The sequence below is a fragment of the Cydia splendana genome, chromosome 11, assembly GCF_910591565.1.
Source record: "Cydia splendana chromosome 11, ilCydSple1.2, whole genome shotgun sequence".
Classification (NCBI taxonomy): domain Eukaryota; kingdom Metazoa; phylum Arthropoda; class Insecta; order Lepidoptera; family Tortricidae; genus Cydia; species Cydia splendana.
In genome coordinates this window covers 4713528-4731252 of record NC_085970.1, presented here as the reverse complement: position 1 = coordinate 4731252, position 17725 = coordinate 4713528, and the positions used below count along the sequence as shown (strand labels likewise).

Here is a 17725-nt window from a genome sequence, read left to right as displayed (position 1 = left end):
CTGTTTAGTGATTTCGTATTTTGTGACCATGGCTATGGATTACCGGAATTTGAACCCGCCTAACCTGACCGACTGTGCTATGAACTGGATCGGGATATCGGGAAACGGGTCTAATTTAACTTCCAAGATTTGCCCCAAAAAACAACAACAAAAAACACGGCAAGTTAAATAGAATCAGACCAAGCTAAGTTGGCAGCGATTTTGATAGCACAGGCTGAGTACCTAAGTGTAATTTAAATGTCAAACTTATATGAAATTATGACGTTTAACTTAACACTTGCACAGGCTGAGCTACAAAAATTGCTGCCAACTTAGCTTGGTCAGACATTAAAAGCTTGTAGAAAGTAAAAATATTCACTCCTACAAACTGCAATAATTAGTTTCTTTTTTGATAGGCACAGAAAATCGGTGGTTAGTAAAAATGTTGCATAATGCTGTCCAACTGGCCGGCTTCATAAGCGGCGATTTATTTACCGTTCGCGCCAGGCTCGAGACCCATAAGCTGAGTCATACGTTTTAGCTAAAAACGGTTTGTATGGTGGCCTGGCGTATTGTGTACGCTCGGCGGTTCGTGGCCATGAATGGGTTAAAGCCGCACCTCCCTCCAATGATGACCTCAAGTAATGGAATATATTTATGTCCGATATGGAATCATTGGAGTGAATTAACGACTCAAAAGTGTCTCTAAATTCAAGCCACTTCAAATAATTTCCGTCATAGGTAGGTCGTTTTATAGTGGGTAGTTTGATATTTGAGTTATGATGATGATGACTACACGTATTTGAACATGAGGAGCGAGCAGAGTGAAGGCTCCCTTCCTTTTCTTCATGAACTTTAAGACGCGTGTCCAGTATATGCTGAGCTAAAGATAAAGTGCTATAAAAAACGCTTTCAAAATTATCCACCTCACTATCATCTTCCTCAGACGAAAACATTTCAATTTGAGACTGAACTTCATTAAACTCAAACAACAAGTTTTCAATTCGTTCTAAACGAAATTTCAATTCTTTAAGTTTTAAGTCACTTATTTCCTCTTGTTTACATGCATTCAAGACAGAAACATAATCTTTAAATCGTGTCAAACGACCCTTAATAGTGCCCCGTAATTTAGTTAACTCTTTCAATTTCTTTCCATCAGGATCAATGCTAGAAGTTTCAACCATTTTTAAAGCTAAAAACGTAACGCAATTAATGAGTTAACCCCTCGTCAGTGACTAGGCCCGATTTTAACATTTTGCCCACCGCCAGCTTCTGTGGTGAAGCCCGATGTTAACTTCGTTGGCGACGTTACGAATTATATAATAAAGCAGACAAACGTGCATCTAACTCTTTTACACTCATTGACGTGTATTGCCAGTGAAATAGGACAGACAGTAAGCTTGACCTTGACCAGTGTCCCTAAGTAAAAAACCCGCGAAATCGCCAGTGTTCTTACAAGCGTTGCAACAGGTGGATGTTTTGGCGTTTTAACTGTATTTTTAATAGTACAAGGAAGTTGTGTATTTATTTGGAGCCTTCTGCATATTAAAATGTAAGTACTCATACATATTTCATCCATAGTATATGTGTAGATTATGTTTATCCAACAGAAACACTAATCAAAATAGCAGCCTAACCTATGCCGTATCATTCATTCAAAATTGTTTTGTCTGTTCCAAATCTTTTTGTCTATTAAATGCGTTGCGTAAACTTCTGTATCGGTTGACAATGTTATTAAGATTTATAACAGCTTGCTACATAGATGAATCTTTAGTGAAATCCTCATTTATCTAAAGAAAACTAGCAACAGGTATATTTGCGGCCCGATTGTGGCCGCCGCACAGATACTGGGCGGCCCGGATCGGGCCGCAGAACAGACAGCAACTAGAGTTAGTAAAATGGCCGACCATGCAGTTTGCATAGTATGGATACGCTGAGAGCAGCATATTCAATACATTATTAATTATATTTTTTTGATCCGATTTATTTAACACTTAATAACAAATGTTTCTAAGTCGCTTTTTTATAATTTTACATAATTGTTTAAAAACAGCGGTTCTTAAATTGAATAACTATATTAAAAATCTTAATAGACATATTATGATTTTTAACGGACACTCATTGTTTTTTCATTGGTTTGGTTGTCACCCGCATGGAAATTTTTTGGCACTTTTATGCTTATGTGCACTAAACTAACTGCATGCTATATTTTTGTGTGTGTTTTTTTAATTTAAGGCCACGAGTCTCAAAAACTCGCGGCAGCAGAGGTGGTGGTCGTGGCCGTGGTCGCCATACTAATAATGATCGGGGCCCTCAAGAAGGTTTGGGCACTCGAGAAGAAGTAGAGACTCGGGGGATTGTGCACGCTAGGGGCAGTACACGTACTAGGGGTGGTGTGCGGAGTAGGGGTGGTGTGCGCACTAGAGGCGGTGTACAGAGAAGGGGCGGTGTACGTACTAGGGGTGGCGCAAATACATCGCACCCGATTTGTCTAGAAAGGTAAATATAATATTACTTAACACAAATAGAGGTAAATAACTATTGCGTAGGTACTATTACAGTCAAAATTTAAATCAGTATTTATTAATTTATGTTTCTCTATTTTTAGCATTTATTGTGGCCCTCTTAAAGACTGGCCAAGTGGCTTGGCCATCGAAGTTCCTTTACGGAAAAAGTAAGTAACTATCTACATTATATTTAATTTAGATGTTTTTTTTTCGTATTTTAAATATTCTTTGTATTTCAGATTTTTTAGGAGGACGACACCGAGTCCCGAACCCGCACGTTCAAGAACTCCCATACTAGTACAGCATGATGAAATGTAAGCTTGTTTTAAATCTACAATAAATGACTAGCAACAGGTAGATCCTATAATCCATATATTGTATTCTTTATCCCATAGACTATCTGCAGCTGAAACATTAGCAGCGCTGAGTTCAGCCCCGCCATCGCCTGGTTTAGACCAAGGAGCCATATCCCATATATTATCGGCAGCTGAAACATTAGCAGCTCTGAGTTCAAATCCGCCGTCGCCTCTTTTAGACAAAGAAGCCAGCTGGCCCTCGTTGCCCCGTGATTTTGAGTTAGTATAACAACTAGTACAATTTTCTCGTGCCTACGCAGATAATTATTTCTTGACTAATTTTTGCACTTTTGCAGATTGTTTGATACTGCAGTTGCATCACGAGTCGTTTCACCTGCACTTTCATTAGTTTCAAACGCACCTTCTCCAATAGTGTGAGTATTTTTATTACTTATATAAATTATTTACTTCTATTTTCTTTATTACTTATTATTTTTACAATATTGTGTCCCAGAAAGATTACGTGGTTATATTTTGTTTTTATTTACAGAAATATTGAAGTCGACACGGTTCAGACATCTGCCCTTAGAACAGTGCGCCTTCCCAAACGCAGAGAGGAATCTCCTTCCTATCAGTAAGTATCACTTCATAATTAAAGAATAATATACCCGTGATTCTTTTATGTTAATAATAATAAAAACTATCTTTTCAGATCTCCTGCAATTTGTCGTGGCCCTCCTCGTCCATTAAAGGACTCAGAAATAGAAAATGTCCTTTTCTATGGCAAGTACCTACTTTAATAATCGCTCATTTCACGTTTAGATAAATAGCTTTGAGTTTGTTATAATGAGCTGACATTATATCCTTTGTCTGGCAGGAAGCGAGGAAGATGATAGTGATGACGAAGAGACTGAGGAGCTGGCGCCTGTTATTGTGCCAAGGGTGGCTCGAATTTACCTTCCGGACGAAGAAGACGAAAGTCCCAGTCAGGCTCAAGCAGATTTGCGTTGGCCACCAATCCGGCCCGTCCAACCAGCCCAGCAAGAAGCTGCGATTCCAATTGAAGCTCCTACTGAAACTCCGACTGAAATCTCACTTTTTATGCCTTCAACAGATGCGATACAAATGGAGCCTATTAATAAATTTGATTTTAAATGGAGACAGATGCCAAACCCTCAGATTCCACCACAATTGAGGAGGGAGCATTTTATACAAAATAAAGGGCCAACTCGGGCATATGTCGATCCATATGATGCATTTGTTGCTATTTGGGATCGCCCAATTATGGAGCATATTGTTAGAGAAACAAATAAATATGCAGAACAGCTTTGCGAGGCAATGATCGTCCAAGGCATTGCCCCGAATAGCCGGATTACAAAGTGGGTGGATACCTCGGTAGATGAGTTATACACCTACTTTGCGATAATACAAGCCACCGGTATTGTAATAAAATCCCGCTTGGAAGAGTATTGGTCAAAATCAGCCAATATTTTTATCACCCCTGAATTTTCGGCCGCAATGTCTTATGACCGTTTTTGTCTTCTGAACAAATGCCTACATTTTAATGACAATGCTTTATGTTCGACGGAAAGATTAAACAACAGTGAGGCGAAATTACATAAGTTGCAGCCAATATTGCAGCATCTTAATGACAAATTCACTTCACTGTACATGCTAGGGCAAAACATTGCACTTGATGAAAGTTTGACGATGTGGAAGGGTCGCTTAAATATTAGGCAGCACATCCCAAACAAAGCAGCGACAGTAGGCATCAAGACGTACGAAATATGTGAATCTCAGACGGGATTCCTGTGGCGTTTTGAGGTAGAAGCACGCCAAGCCTCCACGAGCGAAGAAAAAACAAATCCGCTGTCAGGGAAGATACCGACTTTGGTGCTTAGGCTTTTACGAGGATTAGAGCACAAAGGACACACTGTCTGGATGGACAACTTCTACAATTCCCCTACTCTTGCAAGAGAGCTCAAAGTACAGGGGTTCGACTGCGTCGGAACTCTGAGGACTAACCGCCAATATGTACCTGCTGAGTTGACAAATTTACAACTAAAAGACATGGCCGTTGGTCAAGTTTGTGGATGCACCTCTGGGGACGTCGATCTAATTGTGTGGAGGGATAAAAAGCGAATAGCTCTTATATCTACTTACCATGGCTTAACTACAGTGGAGGATGCAGACACAATTAAGCCTGCTTTAATAGCTGACTACAACATTTGCATGGGGGGAGTCGATAAAAAGGACCAAATGCTTGCCATGTACCCCATAGAGAGAAACCGAAATAGAATCTGGTACAAAAAATTTTTTAGAAGACTTTTAAACGCTAGCACATTAAATGCATTCATTTTGCTTAAGGCATTCAAACAATTTACTCATAGGCAATTTAGGCAAACATTGGTGTTACAGTTATTAGAACGCCATAACACTAACAGAAGTCGCAATCGACCTGCTTTACTATCCCAACGGCATGTGCCGCAACACTTTGAGCGACCCGCCGCAGGGTCTAATGACACTAAGCGTCATCTTCGACGCAAATGTGTTGTTTGCTCGAAAAGAACGACAACTTTCTGTGAAGGCTGTAGTGGCGAGGCTCTTTGCGTACCTAAATGCTTTTCTCAGTATCATGAATAACTTGTGCTTATTTATGACATTGTGAGAATTTGGTAGATAATTGTCTGTGGTAATACAAACACAAAAAATGGAGTGTATGTCTCTATAAAATAAATATACTTACTTACTTTATTGCGTAAGAGAACGGTAGACCTATAGAGCATTGTCATTAGTTTTAATTAAGTTAGACGTAAATCGACCTATTGTTGTTCTGTTAATGTTCTCATATTTTTATACTTCGTCGGTGGCTAACAAGCGTACTACCCGCCTGGTGTTATCCAGATTTAGCAAGCTATGTACTACTACAACCTCCCAAAGACTCTCAAGGCTTGTTGCTGTGAAGATTGGCCGTGTTGAAAGCGAGATGAACAAAATGTAACACATAATATTATTATCATTTTTTAGCCATTTTTAATTATAATAATATTTTTAAATTTTTAATAAAAAAAATTTGGGATACTTGTTTGTTGCTTTGCCTGTTTACAAAACTTAATAACAACCAGCCCCTGCTTCTTCTTGTTAGCTCAAGTATTAGCCCCTCGCCAGTACGTTTGTCTGCTTTATTACACAAATTCGTAATGTCGCCAACGAAGTTAACATCGGGCTTCACCACAGAAGCTGGCGGTGGGCAAAATGTTAAAATCGGGCCTCGTCACTGACGAGGGTAAGTAGCTTTTTGACAATTAGTCGTATCCATATTATTCAACGCTGTTGGTTGCTTACAACAGTAGCGTTTTTGTTGGGTTTATAATTAACCCTTTATAAGGCAGAGACGATTTGGAAACCACTTAGTTAATAAACATTTACGGAGAAGAACATCCTCTTTATTATTTAACTATAATGGTATTATATAGAGAATATATCAGGCTTTCTTTCCTCGTTCATACTTTTTCGGTCAATATTTAATTTTTGTGTAATTAATTAATCTATAGTGTAACGTTGTACGTACATTTTTTAATTATAAGCTTAGATTTTATTATTTTTACATATTAAATGAATCAAATTTAAATAAAAATAACTTATTTATAATAGATTTTAATTTATTAACGCATGAATTATTATTTTACTTTTATTTTAATCAATTATTATTTATGGAAATGAATTAATTATTATTTATACAATTTTATTCATCAACTTTATATTTACAGTAATCGTCTTATTCTACTTTACTATTGTAAAGTATTATAATTAATAGGTATAAATAATCAAATAATTATAATAGGTAAGTATTGTATGTATCACTTTATTCGTACGGACTGTACTCGCGACCGGTCCATTGATTGACGTCATGGAAGGATCGAGAAGCGGCTGCGCGCGCGCTTGTCCCCTCCCGTTGACCACTGGCCATGCAGTCCGCGCCACCTCGCCGTCGTATACGGTTGTGCCGTTGCGCACACGGGGGAACCCGTGTCGTCTAGCGCGCGGTACTAATATATTTTATTAAGGTGTGCGCGGACACCTTTCTTTGTAATTTAATTAATGATTCGCGACGTATTCGTACTTTAAAGATTCCCCGCACCCACCTATTGGTAAGTGCAAAGTGTTGAACGTTATTTTATTAGGAAAAGTAGTTTAAGTTTTAGTGTTAAAGTAGCTCCTTTGTTATTTGCTCCGTAATTAGCGTAATTCATTTTTAAATCATACATTTCACTTGTTGCTAAATGCCATGTAGAATGATACTGCAATTTCCTTTGTTCTCGTAATGGCGGGTACGAGTAAGTATGTGTGCGTACCCTCCTACTTATTTAAATTCACTTATTTGTTCTTCTTTCCTTCTTTGCTCTGTGCTTTTCCTTCGCTTATGTAACTCCGCTCTGCTTGTGAACACAAACACGCTTTCTGCTTGGTGCACCGGCTTTCCCATGGTCCCATCATCATCATCATCACAGGGTGTTCACAAAAACAGAGCGAGCAGGAACACCTTACTAAGACGTTCTGGAAATCCACAGGGTGCGTCGTTCTATTTTAAAAATCGCCATCGGCCGACCTAGCAACAGCGCACCTTCACCACCATCTCGACGGCAGGGTTGGAGCCATAGCCGTTCGCCCGCCGTCGCCCCTGCTCCTCTTCAGTGCTGACGAGTGTCACCCACCTGCTGCGGACCCTCGACCAGCCAGGGCAGTACCGGATCTCGGGCGTAAATCTAGACGGGCCTTGACCACCCACGACCCTATTTAAAACTTAGTTTTTTTTAAATAAATTACTTTTTTTGTTAACGAGTTGGTAGTACGTTATTTACTTCCCCTACCAACAAGGGACGTAGTCTCCCTCTTAACGTTACAATAGTATGTGGTCAATTTATGCACTATGCCTGTCAAGGGAAGCAAGCTATCGTCATTGTTTCCATTATACTATTAAAAATATACACGTCGCTGTATCTAATAATTTGAATTATAGCTCTTGCAATTCACGATGGCGAGTAGCGAGACTCTTATTGGTATGATGACAAGGTCTAATTTTGATAAATCCACGCTCACTCGTGAATTGCAAGAGCTTATAATTTTTTCAGTGATATTCGTATATTAATCCTACCCACTACAAGATACACAATAATGTTCGATTTACCGTATGTAGTCAATTAAACGCCAGTCTGTACAGAGCACCTTATGTTTGTTATGTCAATGTCAATGAATAGGGGTATTGGAAACAGATCATCTGAAAACTCAAGTGCACTAACAGGCTGAGTGCATATATTGACCACATGTTTTTCTTAATGATTTCGTTTTTTTTTTGGCGTAGATGTGTTCCCCAGTGCATTAGAAACATGGTAGTGAATTTAACTTTCACGTAGCATATCTGTATAAATGGGGCCTTATAAAGGGTTAAAATATTTCTATGCTTCTGTTAGAATGTAGTACTTTTATTAACTTTATCTTGTTGTAAGTATATCGAAATTATCGAAACATATCGTTTCTCTCACCAGAACATAATGATTAGTCTGCTATAATAAAATATGTAAAGGTGTTAATTTTGAAAGACTGAAATAGACTTTTTTAAACCATGTACTGGAAAAAATGTACTAAATCTAACAGCTTCGTTTGTCTGTGAAACTGAGCTACTGGATCATTTTTACTGTTTAAAAAAGAAATAATATACAAATAAGAGTCATTCTTTGAATTATAAGCATGTAAAGTACCATCTACTTAAGGTAGTTCTAAAGACATACCCATTATGGTATGTCACTTAAAACTGTTTTTTTGTATTTTTTTTCTATTGCAGGGTATTAAAAAGGCTAATGTTTAGCAATACTTAGTGGTAAAGGCATGTAAATAAAGCTAATTTGAATAATTATACTTGTCTATTTAATTTAAAACACTAAAAATACCCGTTAAGAATTTGATGTCTTTGGTTTGCTCGTCCTTGTGAACCACAAGGAATAGATTAACTGTATGATGATGATGATTATTATTAGATAGCAAAACTAATAAAGATACAGTTTTCTGCTAAACAGCCACCCGCAAAACAATAATCACGATAGAAATTACAGTTTAGTAGCAGTAGGTGACCTGACGTTCCTTATCTGTGACAAGGCCCGATTCGGGATCCACAGACAACGACTTTTCGCCATTTTTGTCGCCACTGACGAGGGGTTAAGTAAAGTAAAATGTGCATCAAACCAGTTAAAAATGAAGTAGCAGTTGCGCGCCGTGTAGACACGGCGAGACACAGTGCCGTGCGAGGTGCGCTCTGATAACGCGAGCGACTCGACACGCTGAGACACGGTGCCGCGCCGTGTGATTCACAGTGCACGATGACAATGCAGGTAGCAACAGCCACTTGGCGGTTACGTAAGCGGTCCGCCTGGAATGTTCGGCGAAAATAATTAGCAAAATGGTTTTATTATAATTATGTTTACGATTGATTTTACTTTTAAGCGAAGAAATAAAGTATCGAGCAACTTATAGGGACATAAAGATAGTTTGCTTCTAGAAATAAAGTTATTTTAAGATAATTAAATAAATTACGAGTTTGAGAAGCCTTATTGCAAATAAAGAACTATAAATTATATTTTTAATGTCACGAAAACGCTGCGCTTTTATTTATAATGTATATATTTACGTGCAAATTAAGGTATTTAAGCATTTATTTACCACCGTAGCATTAAGCAGTGCTTGATTTAAGTAAACACTTTTATAAAGGGCTAGCGAAGCGGAAATATTGCAATTGCTTAAAAATATTAAGAGCTAAACCACGTAAAAATATGTAAGCACCGCGGTGTACATGCAAAAAAGAAATTAACTTCTAGATTAACACGACACTTAGGCCCGAGTTCACCAACTACAATATAAACATTGATTACGTAATCGCTCCTTTAAAATTTAACAGTTGGTTAAACAATACACGTTCTTTTTATGTTCACCACCCATTTTTAACAAACGGTTAACCAACCAAACGTTTTGAATGAATGAGTCGTAAATGAATGAATGGTATAGTATTACTATGTAAAGATGTCAGTGTATCTCCATACATTTGCTTTTTCCCCAGTAACATTGCGAAATGGTAGGGTAACATTATTGTTTGACGAAATATTATTACCTGTTTCGTCAATGCCATATCCATAGCGGGAACGCCTTTGTTATTTAGCATCCTTTTCAAATGTCTTGTCAATGCCAATGTCACTTTTTCGCTGTTTTTCGTCAAGTGTTGTGGCGGTTTGAATTGAATTTTGAATACAAAATTACCATTATAGTGCTAGATAATAGATAATGGAAGATAAACGCAAGCGTACGTTAAATTTTACAAGTGACGAGAAATCGTTGTTAACCGAACTCGTTTCAAAATATAAAGCTGTAGTAGAAAATAAAAAATCAGATGCGACAACAAACGCCGATAAAGCAAGGGGTTGGAAGTATATATTCCAAGAATTTAATGCTCTTAGCACATACTGCTCCCGCCCTCCCGAAAGTTTAAAGACTTGCTGGGAGAACATTAAACGCCAGACAAAAAAACTATCAGCAAATCGGAAACGGGAAGTATTTAAAACTGGTAAGCAGACCTGATTGTGCAATTTTCTCTGGTTTAAGATGTTTTAGATTGAAATTCGAAATATTTATAATATATTCTATTTAGGTGGTGGCAGACCCCCTCCACCATCTCCTGGTACTGGAGCAGGCCGTATTGTGGAAGAAATATTGGGGCCTGCTTTGGAAGGTATTGAAAATCAATATGATAGTGATGCTTTGCTATATGATGATGTAAGTACAGAGAAACTTATACCTATACTCTAATTTACTTGTACATACATTCTCTTATCTCATCAATGCATGTAAAATAACTAATATCGTCTTTCAATGTATTTTCAGTGTAACAAAGATACGGCAAAAATGTGCTCTGACGCTGAGGAGATAGGTACGGATGAAGTTATTAATGCAGTTGTGGAGACCGAGGATGAACCTTCATGTTCACTTACTTTTCCCATCGCTGAGGTAAATTCTGACAATAAGGTATTGCATATATCATATAAAATATAAATGTATAAATATTATAGGACCATCTTACACAAATCAACCTAGTCCCACGGTAAGCACATAGAGGCTTGTGCTGTGGTTACTAGACGACGATAAATATAATAGATATCATATAGATAAATACTTATATACATAGAAACATCCATAACTCGGGAACAAATATTTGTGATGCCCAAACCGGGATTCGAACTCAGGTCTTCCAGCTTAGTAGACAGAGTCACTACCAACTAAGCTAAAGAGGTTGTCGATATATCATATGTTAAATCTATTTATTAATTTATATAATAACCATACAGCTAACCTTGAAATATAATAACCTTTTTAGGGTTCCGTAGTCAACTAGGAACCCTTATAGTTTCGCCATGTCTGTCCGTCCGTCCGCGGATAATCTCAGTGACCATTAGCACTAGAAAGCTGAAATTTGGTACTAATATGTATCTCAATCACGCCGACAAAGTGCTAAAATAAAAAGTGGAAAAAAATGTTTTATTAGGGTACCTCCCCTATACGTAAAGTGGGGGGTGTTTTTTTTTTTCGTTTCAACTCTAACGTGTGATATATTGTTGGATAGGTATTTAAAAATGAATAGGGGTTTACTACAATCATTTTTTGATAATGTAAATATTTTCGGAAATAATCGCTCCAGAAGTAAAAAAAAATGTGTCCCCCCCTCTCTAACTTTTGAACCATAACTTTTAAAAATATGAAAAAAATCTCAAGTGTAGAACTTTATAAAAACTTTCTAGGAAAATTATTTTGAACTTGATAGGTTGAATAGTTTTTGAAAAAAATGACAAAACTACGGAACCCTACACTGGGCGTGGCCCGACACGCTCTTGGCCGGTTTTTTATTTAGGTTATACATATAATCATAGCTCGGACAACTCATGGCAAAAACACCAGCATTTTTGCAATGAACAGTCCGAGCTATGCATATGTATAATAATGAAATGTAAAACTAACTCTTGTCTGTGGAACATATGTGGCTACAATGATGAAAAATACATATCCAATTGATTATGTTGCTTTTTGTTATTTGTTTATAGGACAATAATCCGAAATGGGAGGGCTGGACACCAAACTCTTTAAAAAGACCTATTTCCGATATTTTAAAATCTTCTAAGGACTCCAAAGTCAACAATAGTTGGTTGAAAAGAAGGAGACCCAACCAGCAAAATTTAGGTGACCAGCTTGTACAAGAAAAAATTGATTTGGTAAAAACATTAAAAGAAAATGCACGGGAGGAGTCCAGAAGAAGAATTTTAATTTTAGATGAACAGCTAAAGCAGGAGAAAATTAAAACACAAAAAATATTACAAACAAATGTATAACCATTTTTATATTTGAATTTTTTTTGTTAGCCGGATAAATATTACTTTAATTTAATGTTTCAAAGTTTTTGTCATTTTGTTAATTCTTTAACTCAATAAGAAAAAAATAAATGTGTTTATTTTTGTAACTAGGTATGACTGTAACTAGAAGTTAAATTTAATACTTAACTAGGTAGGTATGTATGTAGGTACCAAAAGTTATGTAAAGTATTCATGTTTTTGTGATATAGTTTGATGGAACTTGTATTTTAAGTGTAATCCTAAGGTTACCTACGAAATATATTGATTTGATTTGATTTATTCCTAAATAAGATAAATAAATAAAATAAGACAGGAGCTAAAATACTTAACTGCTTTTATTTTGTAATAGTAATAATAATATAACGTTACTATACAGGCTTCTACAAATAGTGTAAAGTTTTAAAATAATTATTAATTAACCTTCTCCTCACTGGGTTAATGTCTCTTGCATTACCAAGAGACCGCTGCTCTCTTATCCTGCCTTGTTCTATAATAGCATCCCATGGAGTAGGTAGTTCCAACTCAGGGTCGTCTGGAGGGCATTCTTCTCCTTTGGATTGTAGGATATTGTGAAGAACAGCGGTGGCAACAATTATAGGTAGGCAGTTTTTTAAATGCACATGCATTCCTAGTGCAAGTACTGGAAAACGTCTCTTCCATATCCCAAACAACCTTTCTATTGGATTCCTAGTCCTTATCTGCGATTCATTGTATGATGCCTCTTCATTTGTCTGAGTTCTATCAAGAGGCATCATCAAATAGCTGCGATTCATGTAACCGCTATCTGCCACAAGAAGAGAGTCGTTATATGTACCCATCTCGAATATTGCGTTTCTACGGGATGCACTGAAAATGCGCTCATCGTGAGCACTACCTGGCCATCTAGCAACAAGATCAGTGATTATGAGTCTGGCATTGCATACAGCCTGAACATTTATCGACATATATCCCTTTCGATTTCTAAAGGTTTCTGCATGATTACCTCCAGGTGAAATAATTTTAATATGGGTACAGTCCAATGCCCCTATCACTTTGGGAAATTTGGCAATGTTATAGAACTCCATTTGAGTTTCTCTGATATCTTCAGGAGTTTCTGGAAACCGTATGAAGTCCTTACTTAAAGAGGCCAGTGCAGCAGTCACTCGATGGATTACTCTGTTCGCTGTAGGTCTGCTAACACCAGCAAAATCTCCCATAGTTAACTGGTGACTCGCTGTGGCATAGTATCTCAAAGTGAGCAGCAGCTGATTTATAGGTGACAGAGAATTGTTCCTGAAAATAAACAAACATAATTATTTACTTACTAGCTGTGCCCGCAGCTTCGCCTGCGTGGAATTGTGTGTCAGTAAGCACCCCTAATTTAAGTATAATATATCCCTATCTACCCACCTCACCAAGCCCCCCCTTTTCCTCGGCTTCGGGTGACACATTCTAACAAAACTACTGACCCCCTTAGCTGGCCTCAGTCTAAAGGCTATCTAATTTGGTTGATTTCTTGGGAAACGTATGGTACTCTTCTAAAATAAAATTGTCGAATCGTGTTCTGTTATAGTTTCTAAGAGCTACCAGCCAATTTTTTTGTTAATATTTCGATTGTATAGATTTTCGACCCTTACGCGTTTATTATATGTATAGATAGATAGATAGAAGAAGATAGAAGATAGATAGGTAGGTGCTTACAACCACAAAATCATCCCTACATAAATGAAACATTTCATTATTTATGCTAGGAAGTAGGAGTTATACAGGTAGGTACTCACCTAACCTCAAATTATTGAATTGATAAATACCTAGTATAATTAATAATTATGTAGTCGAAAAACTTACCGATCGCTTGGATATTCCAACTTTCTTTCAACTAAAGTAAGCAATTCCAAGGCACTACGCTTACATAGACGAAATCTGGTAGAAAAAGCTCTCTCGTCATATTCTTCGAAATAACTGCGCCGTATTTGGAATACACGAGGTGCGCGTAATATTCGCTCAATATCTTCATAATCGTCGAGCACATTATTTTCGTCAAATGTATAATTCAACGCGTCTTCCATTTTTTATTGTAAATTGTTTTTAAATAAACCTAAATAAATGTCGCGGGCACAGCTTTATGTCACACTAACCTATGTTTAAACTATGTCTGTTACTTCGTTTAAGTAAAACAGTCGATTACAGCACATAAACTACGGTTAGTGCGTGGTGGACAGTAAAATATTGTTAATCAGTCGTTAATTGTTTAAACAACCGATTAAAATTTAAACATCTGTTGGTGAACTCGACCCTTAGTGCACAAAGAATATTAGTGTTACACACTCGTGATCAAACTCGCCGATCACACAAACTTGAAGAGGGAATATTTAGGAAATAAATGAAAGGATTGGGCTACTCATCTGTAATAACGCTGACTCGCCGCGATGTAGGTACCACTCTTCACTTATGTCGCATAATATCCAGCCCAGCTCGTCGATGCGTCGTATGGCGAAGTTCAAATTATATCCGTTAAATAACGGGTTTTAGTTTAACATGTAGTGTCCTTCTTCATTTCTTATGTGTCGTAGTCACGGTCGCCACTTTTGTTGATGATGAAAACTGCAGATTCTTGATATTAACATTTATTTCTTGGAAAGTTACATGCTGAACTATTTCTATTTTAATTTTTAGGGATGCGCGCGCGCGCTCGTCTTGGGGGTTGTATAGGCTCTGGCGCGGGGCCGTCCCCCGCGGCCTTCTTTCCCCTCTGTCGCCTTACGCGGTATGACCGGTCCTGGACAGGTGCTTTGTTTAATATCATATTGATGATATTACTGTTAAATTATCTGAGGTGGTAAGTTTGTCACTTCTATATAAGTAATAATGACTTGTGAAAATATTGAATTTGTTTTCCTTAGTTTGTTAAAAATGTGGTAGTTTTATGGTTAATAGGTACAAGACTTATGAAATATATCACTACATATTATGAAACAAAGTCCCCCGCCGCGTCTGTCTGTATGTGTGTTTGTTTGTATGTTCGCGATAAACTCAAAAACGACTGGACGGATTTTCATGCGGTTTTCACCTATCAATAGAGTGATTCTTCAGGAAAGTTTAGGTGTATGTATAATTTGCTAACCCGTGCGAAGCCGGAGCGGGTCGCTCTCGCTAGTGATTATTATACTTAAAATTATATCAAGTAGCAAGGAGGAGGACTAAACAATCTAACAATAAAAAAGAGCTAAATTAGAACAAGTTTCATAAAAGCAGCAAATTAAGTTACTATGTGGGATCTTTCTCCTATAAGTTATATTCTTAACCTCCAGAATTGCACTCCTTAATTGTAAAAATTGTAAAGGTAGCACAGTAAATATTTGTAGGCAGATCATTGGGTGCTTGATGTACGCGGCTTTAGGTACAAGACCTGATATTTGTGCTGCTATGTCCATACTAAGTAGGTATCAAGATTCGGCAAATGACATGTTGTTAGCGGCTTTAAAAAGAGTACTGCGGTACATCAAACACACATTGGATTATAAGTTGGTGTTTAAATGTAATGATGAGATGCTTGTAGGGTTTTGTGATGCTGATTGGGGCGGAGACCTGAAGGACAGAAAATCTACCACTGGGTATTGTTTTAGTTTTGCTAATTGTTTGATTTCCTGGTGTTCTAAAAAGCAAAGTACAGTCAGTATTTCTTCTACGGAGAGTGAGTATGTATCGTTGACTATTGCAGGTACTGAAGCTTGCTGGCTGATTAATATCTGTCATGATTTAAATTTGAGAAGTATGTCCCCAGTTGTGATTTTTTGTGACAATCAGTCCGCTATTAGAGTGGCTCATACAAATAGTATGAAAAGATTGAAACACATAGATATTAAACACCATTTTATTAGAGAAATAATTGAAAATAAAAAGGTAATTGTTAAATATGTCAAGACTGAAGATCAGGTGGCAGACATGCTCACAAACCCAATTGAAATGATATGGGCACAGGTAAAAGGTTACGTTCGGCGGAGAAATAAAACCTTCAAGATGCCAGAATTAAAGGTTTTGTTGGCAGAAAGCTGGTCGCCAGTCGGAGCAGAGCAGTGGAAGAAATGCGTGGGTCACATCATAGAGGAAGAAAATAAAATGAAAAATTTTTAGACGGCATCATCGATAGGGCTATACGTGATATAAGTCTAGTGATCCAAAGGACTAGCTCTTTAGCCCCCGACCGGCTGGCCGGGCTTAATAAGGTTATTAGCCCCAAGATTCTAGGCTCTTAAATAGAACTAGGCTCGGGGGCCAAAGAGCTAAATAGGCTTTTAGCCTTTTAGGCGTCAAGAGATGAGGCGAGCCCTAAAAAAAGAGCTCCAAAGGCTCGAGTCTTTTGGATCACTAGATATAACTGATCCTTTTATAATAGACACTGGTGATATCTTCAAGCACCTACCGATTTTTCTTCTGCATCTTGCATCCCTACCCGCTGCGGCTAGTGAGGTGACTGGGGTGATTCTTCATGTTCCTACTAACCTGTCAAATGAAGAAATATACTCTGCAATAAAATCAACTAAAAACATTGTGTGCGTTCAACGCTTTATGAGAAAAGTTAACCCTGATGGAAGAATAACAGAAGAGCCTACTAAAACAGTATGACACCGTAAGATTGTGAACCCGTTAGTTTATAATCTAACGTAGGTTAGGTTAGGTTAGATTGTAATCTCCCTACCGTCACTTTATAATTTAACTAGCGATATTATAAACTGACGAGTGTTTACAATTTTACGGTGACATCTATAACTTTTTCATGTCCTGTACTTCCTCGACAGCGTTGACCTGAATAGTTGGCGCTTCGAGCTCCGGCCTTACATCCCGCCGATGAAGCAGGGTCTCCGTTGTTTAAGGTATAGGCACATTGCCAAATTCTGTAAAAATTAACTGCGGTGCTCCATATGTCAAGCCAACCAGAAATACACTGAATGTCATTCGCATGTGTTTTCCTTTTTTTGTGACCAATATAAGTAGTTCTGGACATCTTATACATATCGGTCGGCAGACTGACCCCAAAACTTAGTCGTAGGGCGATATTATATTTTAGGATAGAAGTCTGTGAATTTTAAGTTGTTTAACTTATTGCTACGTTACTACAAGTTGTATAACTTAGGGTTCTACACTTGAGGGGGTGTGTTGAGGATATTATCTTATTTAGCTGCCACCACAAATCCGGTGTTCTAGGTTTAAATTTGAACTGTCTTGATATTCTGACTTGTCTATGATATTCTAGAATAACAATTGCTCTGCGAATAAAATGCTGATACGGTGAAGTCGTGTTTTTATACAGCATAATTTTCAATAGTTCAGTGTCATGCATGAAAATTAAGTTTTTATAAAGTACTCTTAAGCCCCCCATTCACACTCCTACCGTGTAGGCCGCCTCGTAGTCCGCCTCGTTGGGTAGGATTGTGTATGGGGGTTGCGGACTACGAGCCGTCCTACAAACGGCTAAACGGTAGGAGTGGTCAACGAGGCGGACTACGAGGCGGCCTACACG

General features: G+C 37.7%; 2 protein-coding genes and 1 long non-coding RNA gene across 3 annotated transcripts in view; 1 reads left to right on the top strand and 2 right to left on the bottom strand.

The window, feature by feature from the left end:
* LOC134794744 (uncharacterized) overlaps positions 1-17725 on the bottom strand; it is a 339323-nt gene that overhangs the window by 235938 nt on the left and 85660 nt on the right. The gene's annotated exons all lie outside the window — the stretch shown is intronic.
* Positions 1322-3453, top strand: LOC134795006 (uncharacterized). Its single transcript, XR_010144755.1, has 3 exons — positions 1322-3061; positions 3139-3216; positions 3333-3453. It is a non-coding gene; the product is annotated as an uncharacterized LOC134795006 (long non-coding RNA).
* LOC134795101 (putative nuclease HARBI1) lies at positions 12543-14273 on the bottom strand. Its single transcript, XM_063766934.1, has 2 exons — positions 14053-14273; positions 12543-13497 (listed from the first exon to the last, which is right to left on the bottom strand). The coding sequence occupies exons 1-2, from the start codon at positions 14271-14273 to the stop codon at positions 12606-12608; spliced, it is 1113 nt and encodes a 370-aa protein (XP_063623004.1). The 3' UTR covers positions 12543-12605.

Excerpts from the sequence above, each read along its gene's own strand:
- LOC134795101 (XM_063766934.1), bottom strand. The coding sequence starts at position 14,273 with ATGGAAGACGCGTTGAATTATACATTTGACGAAAATAATGTGCTCGAC. Across the intron at positions 13,498-14,052 it reads TTGGAATATCCAAGCGATCG|GAACAATTCTCTGTCACCTA; the intron begins GTAAGTTTTTCG and ends GTTTATTTTCAG.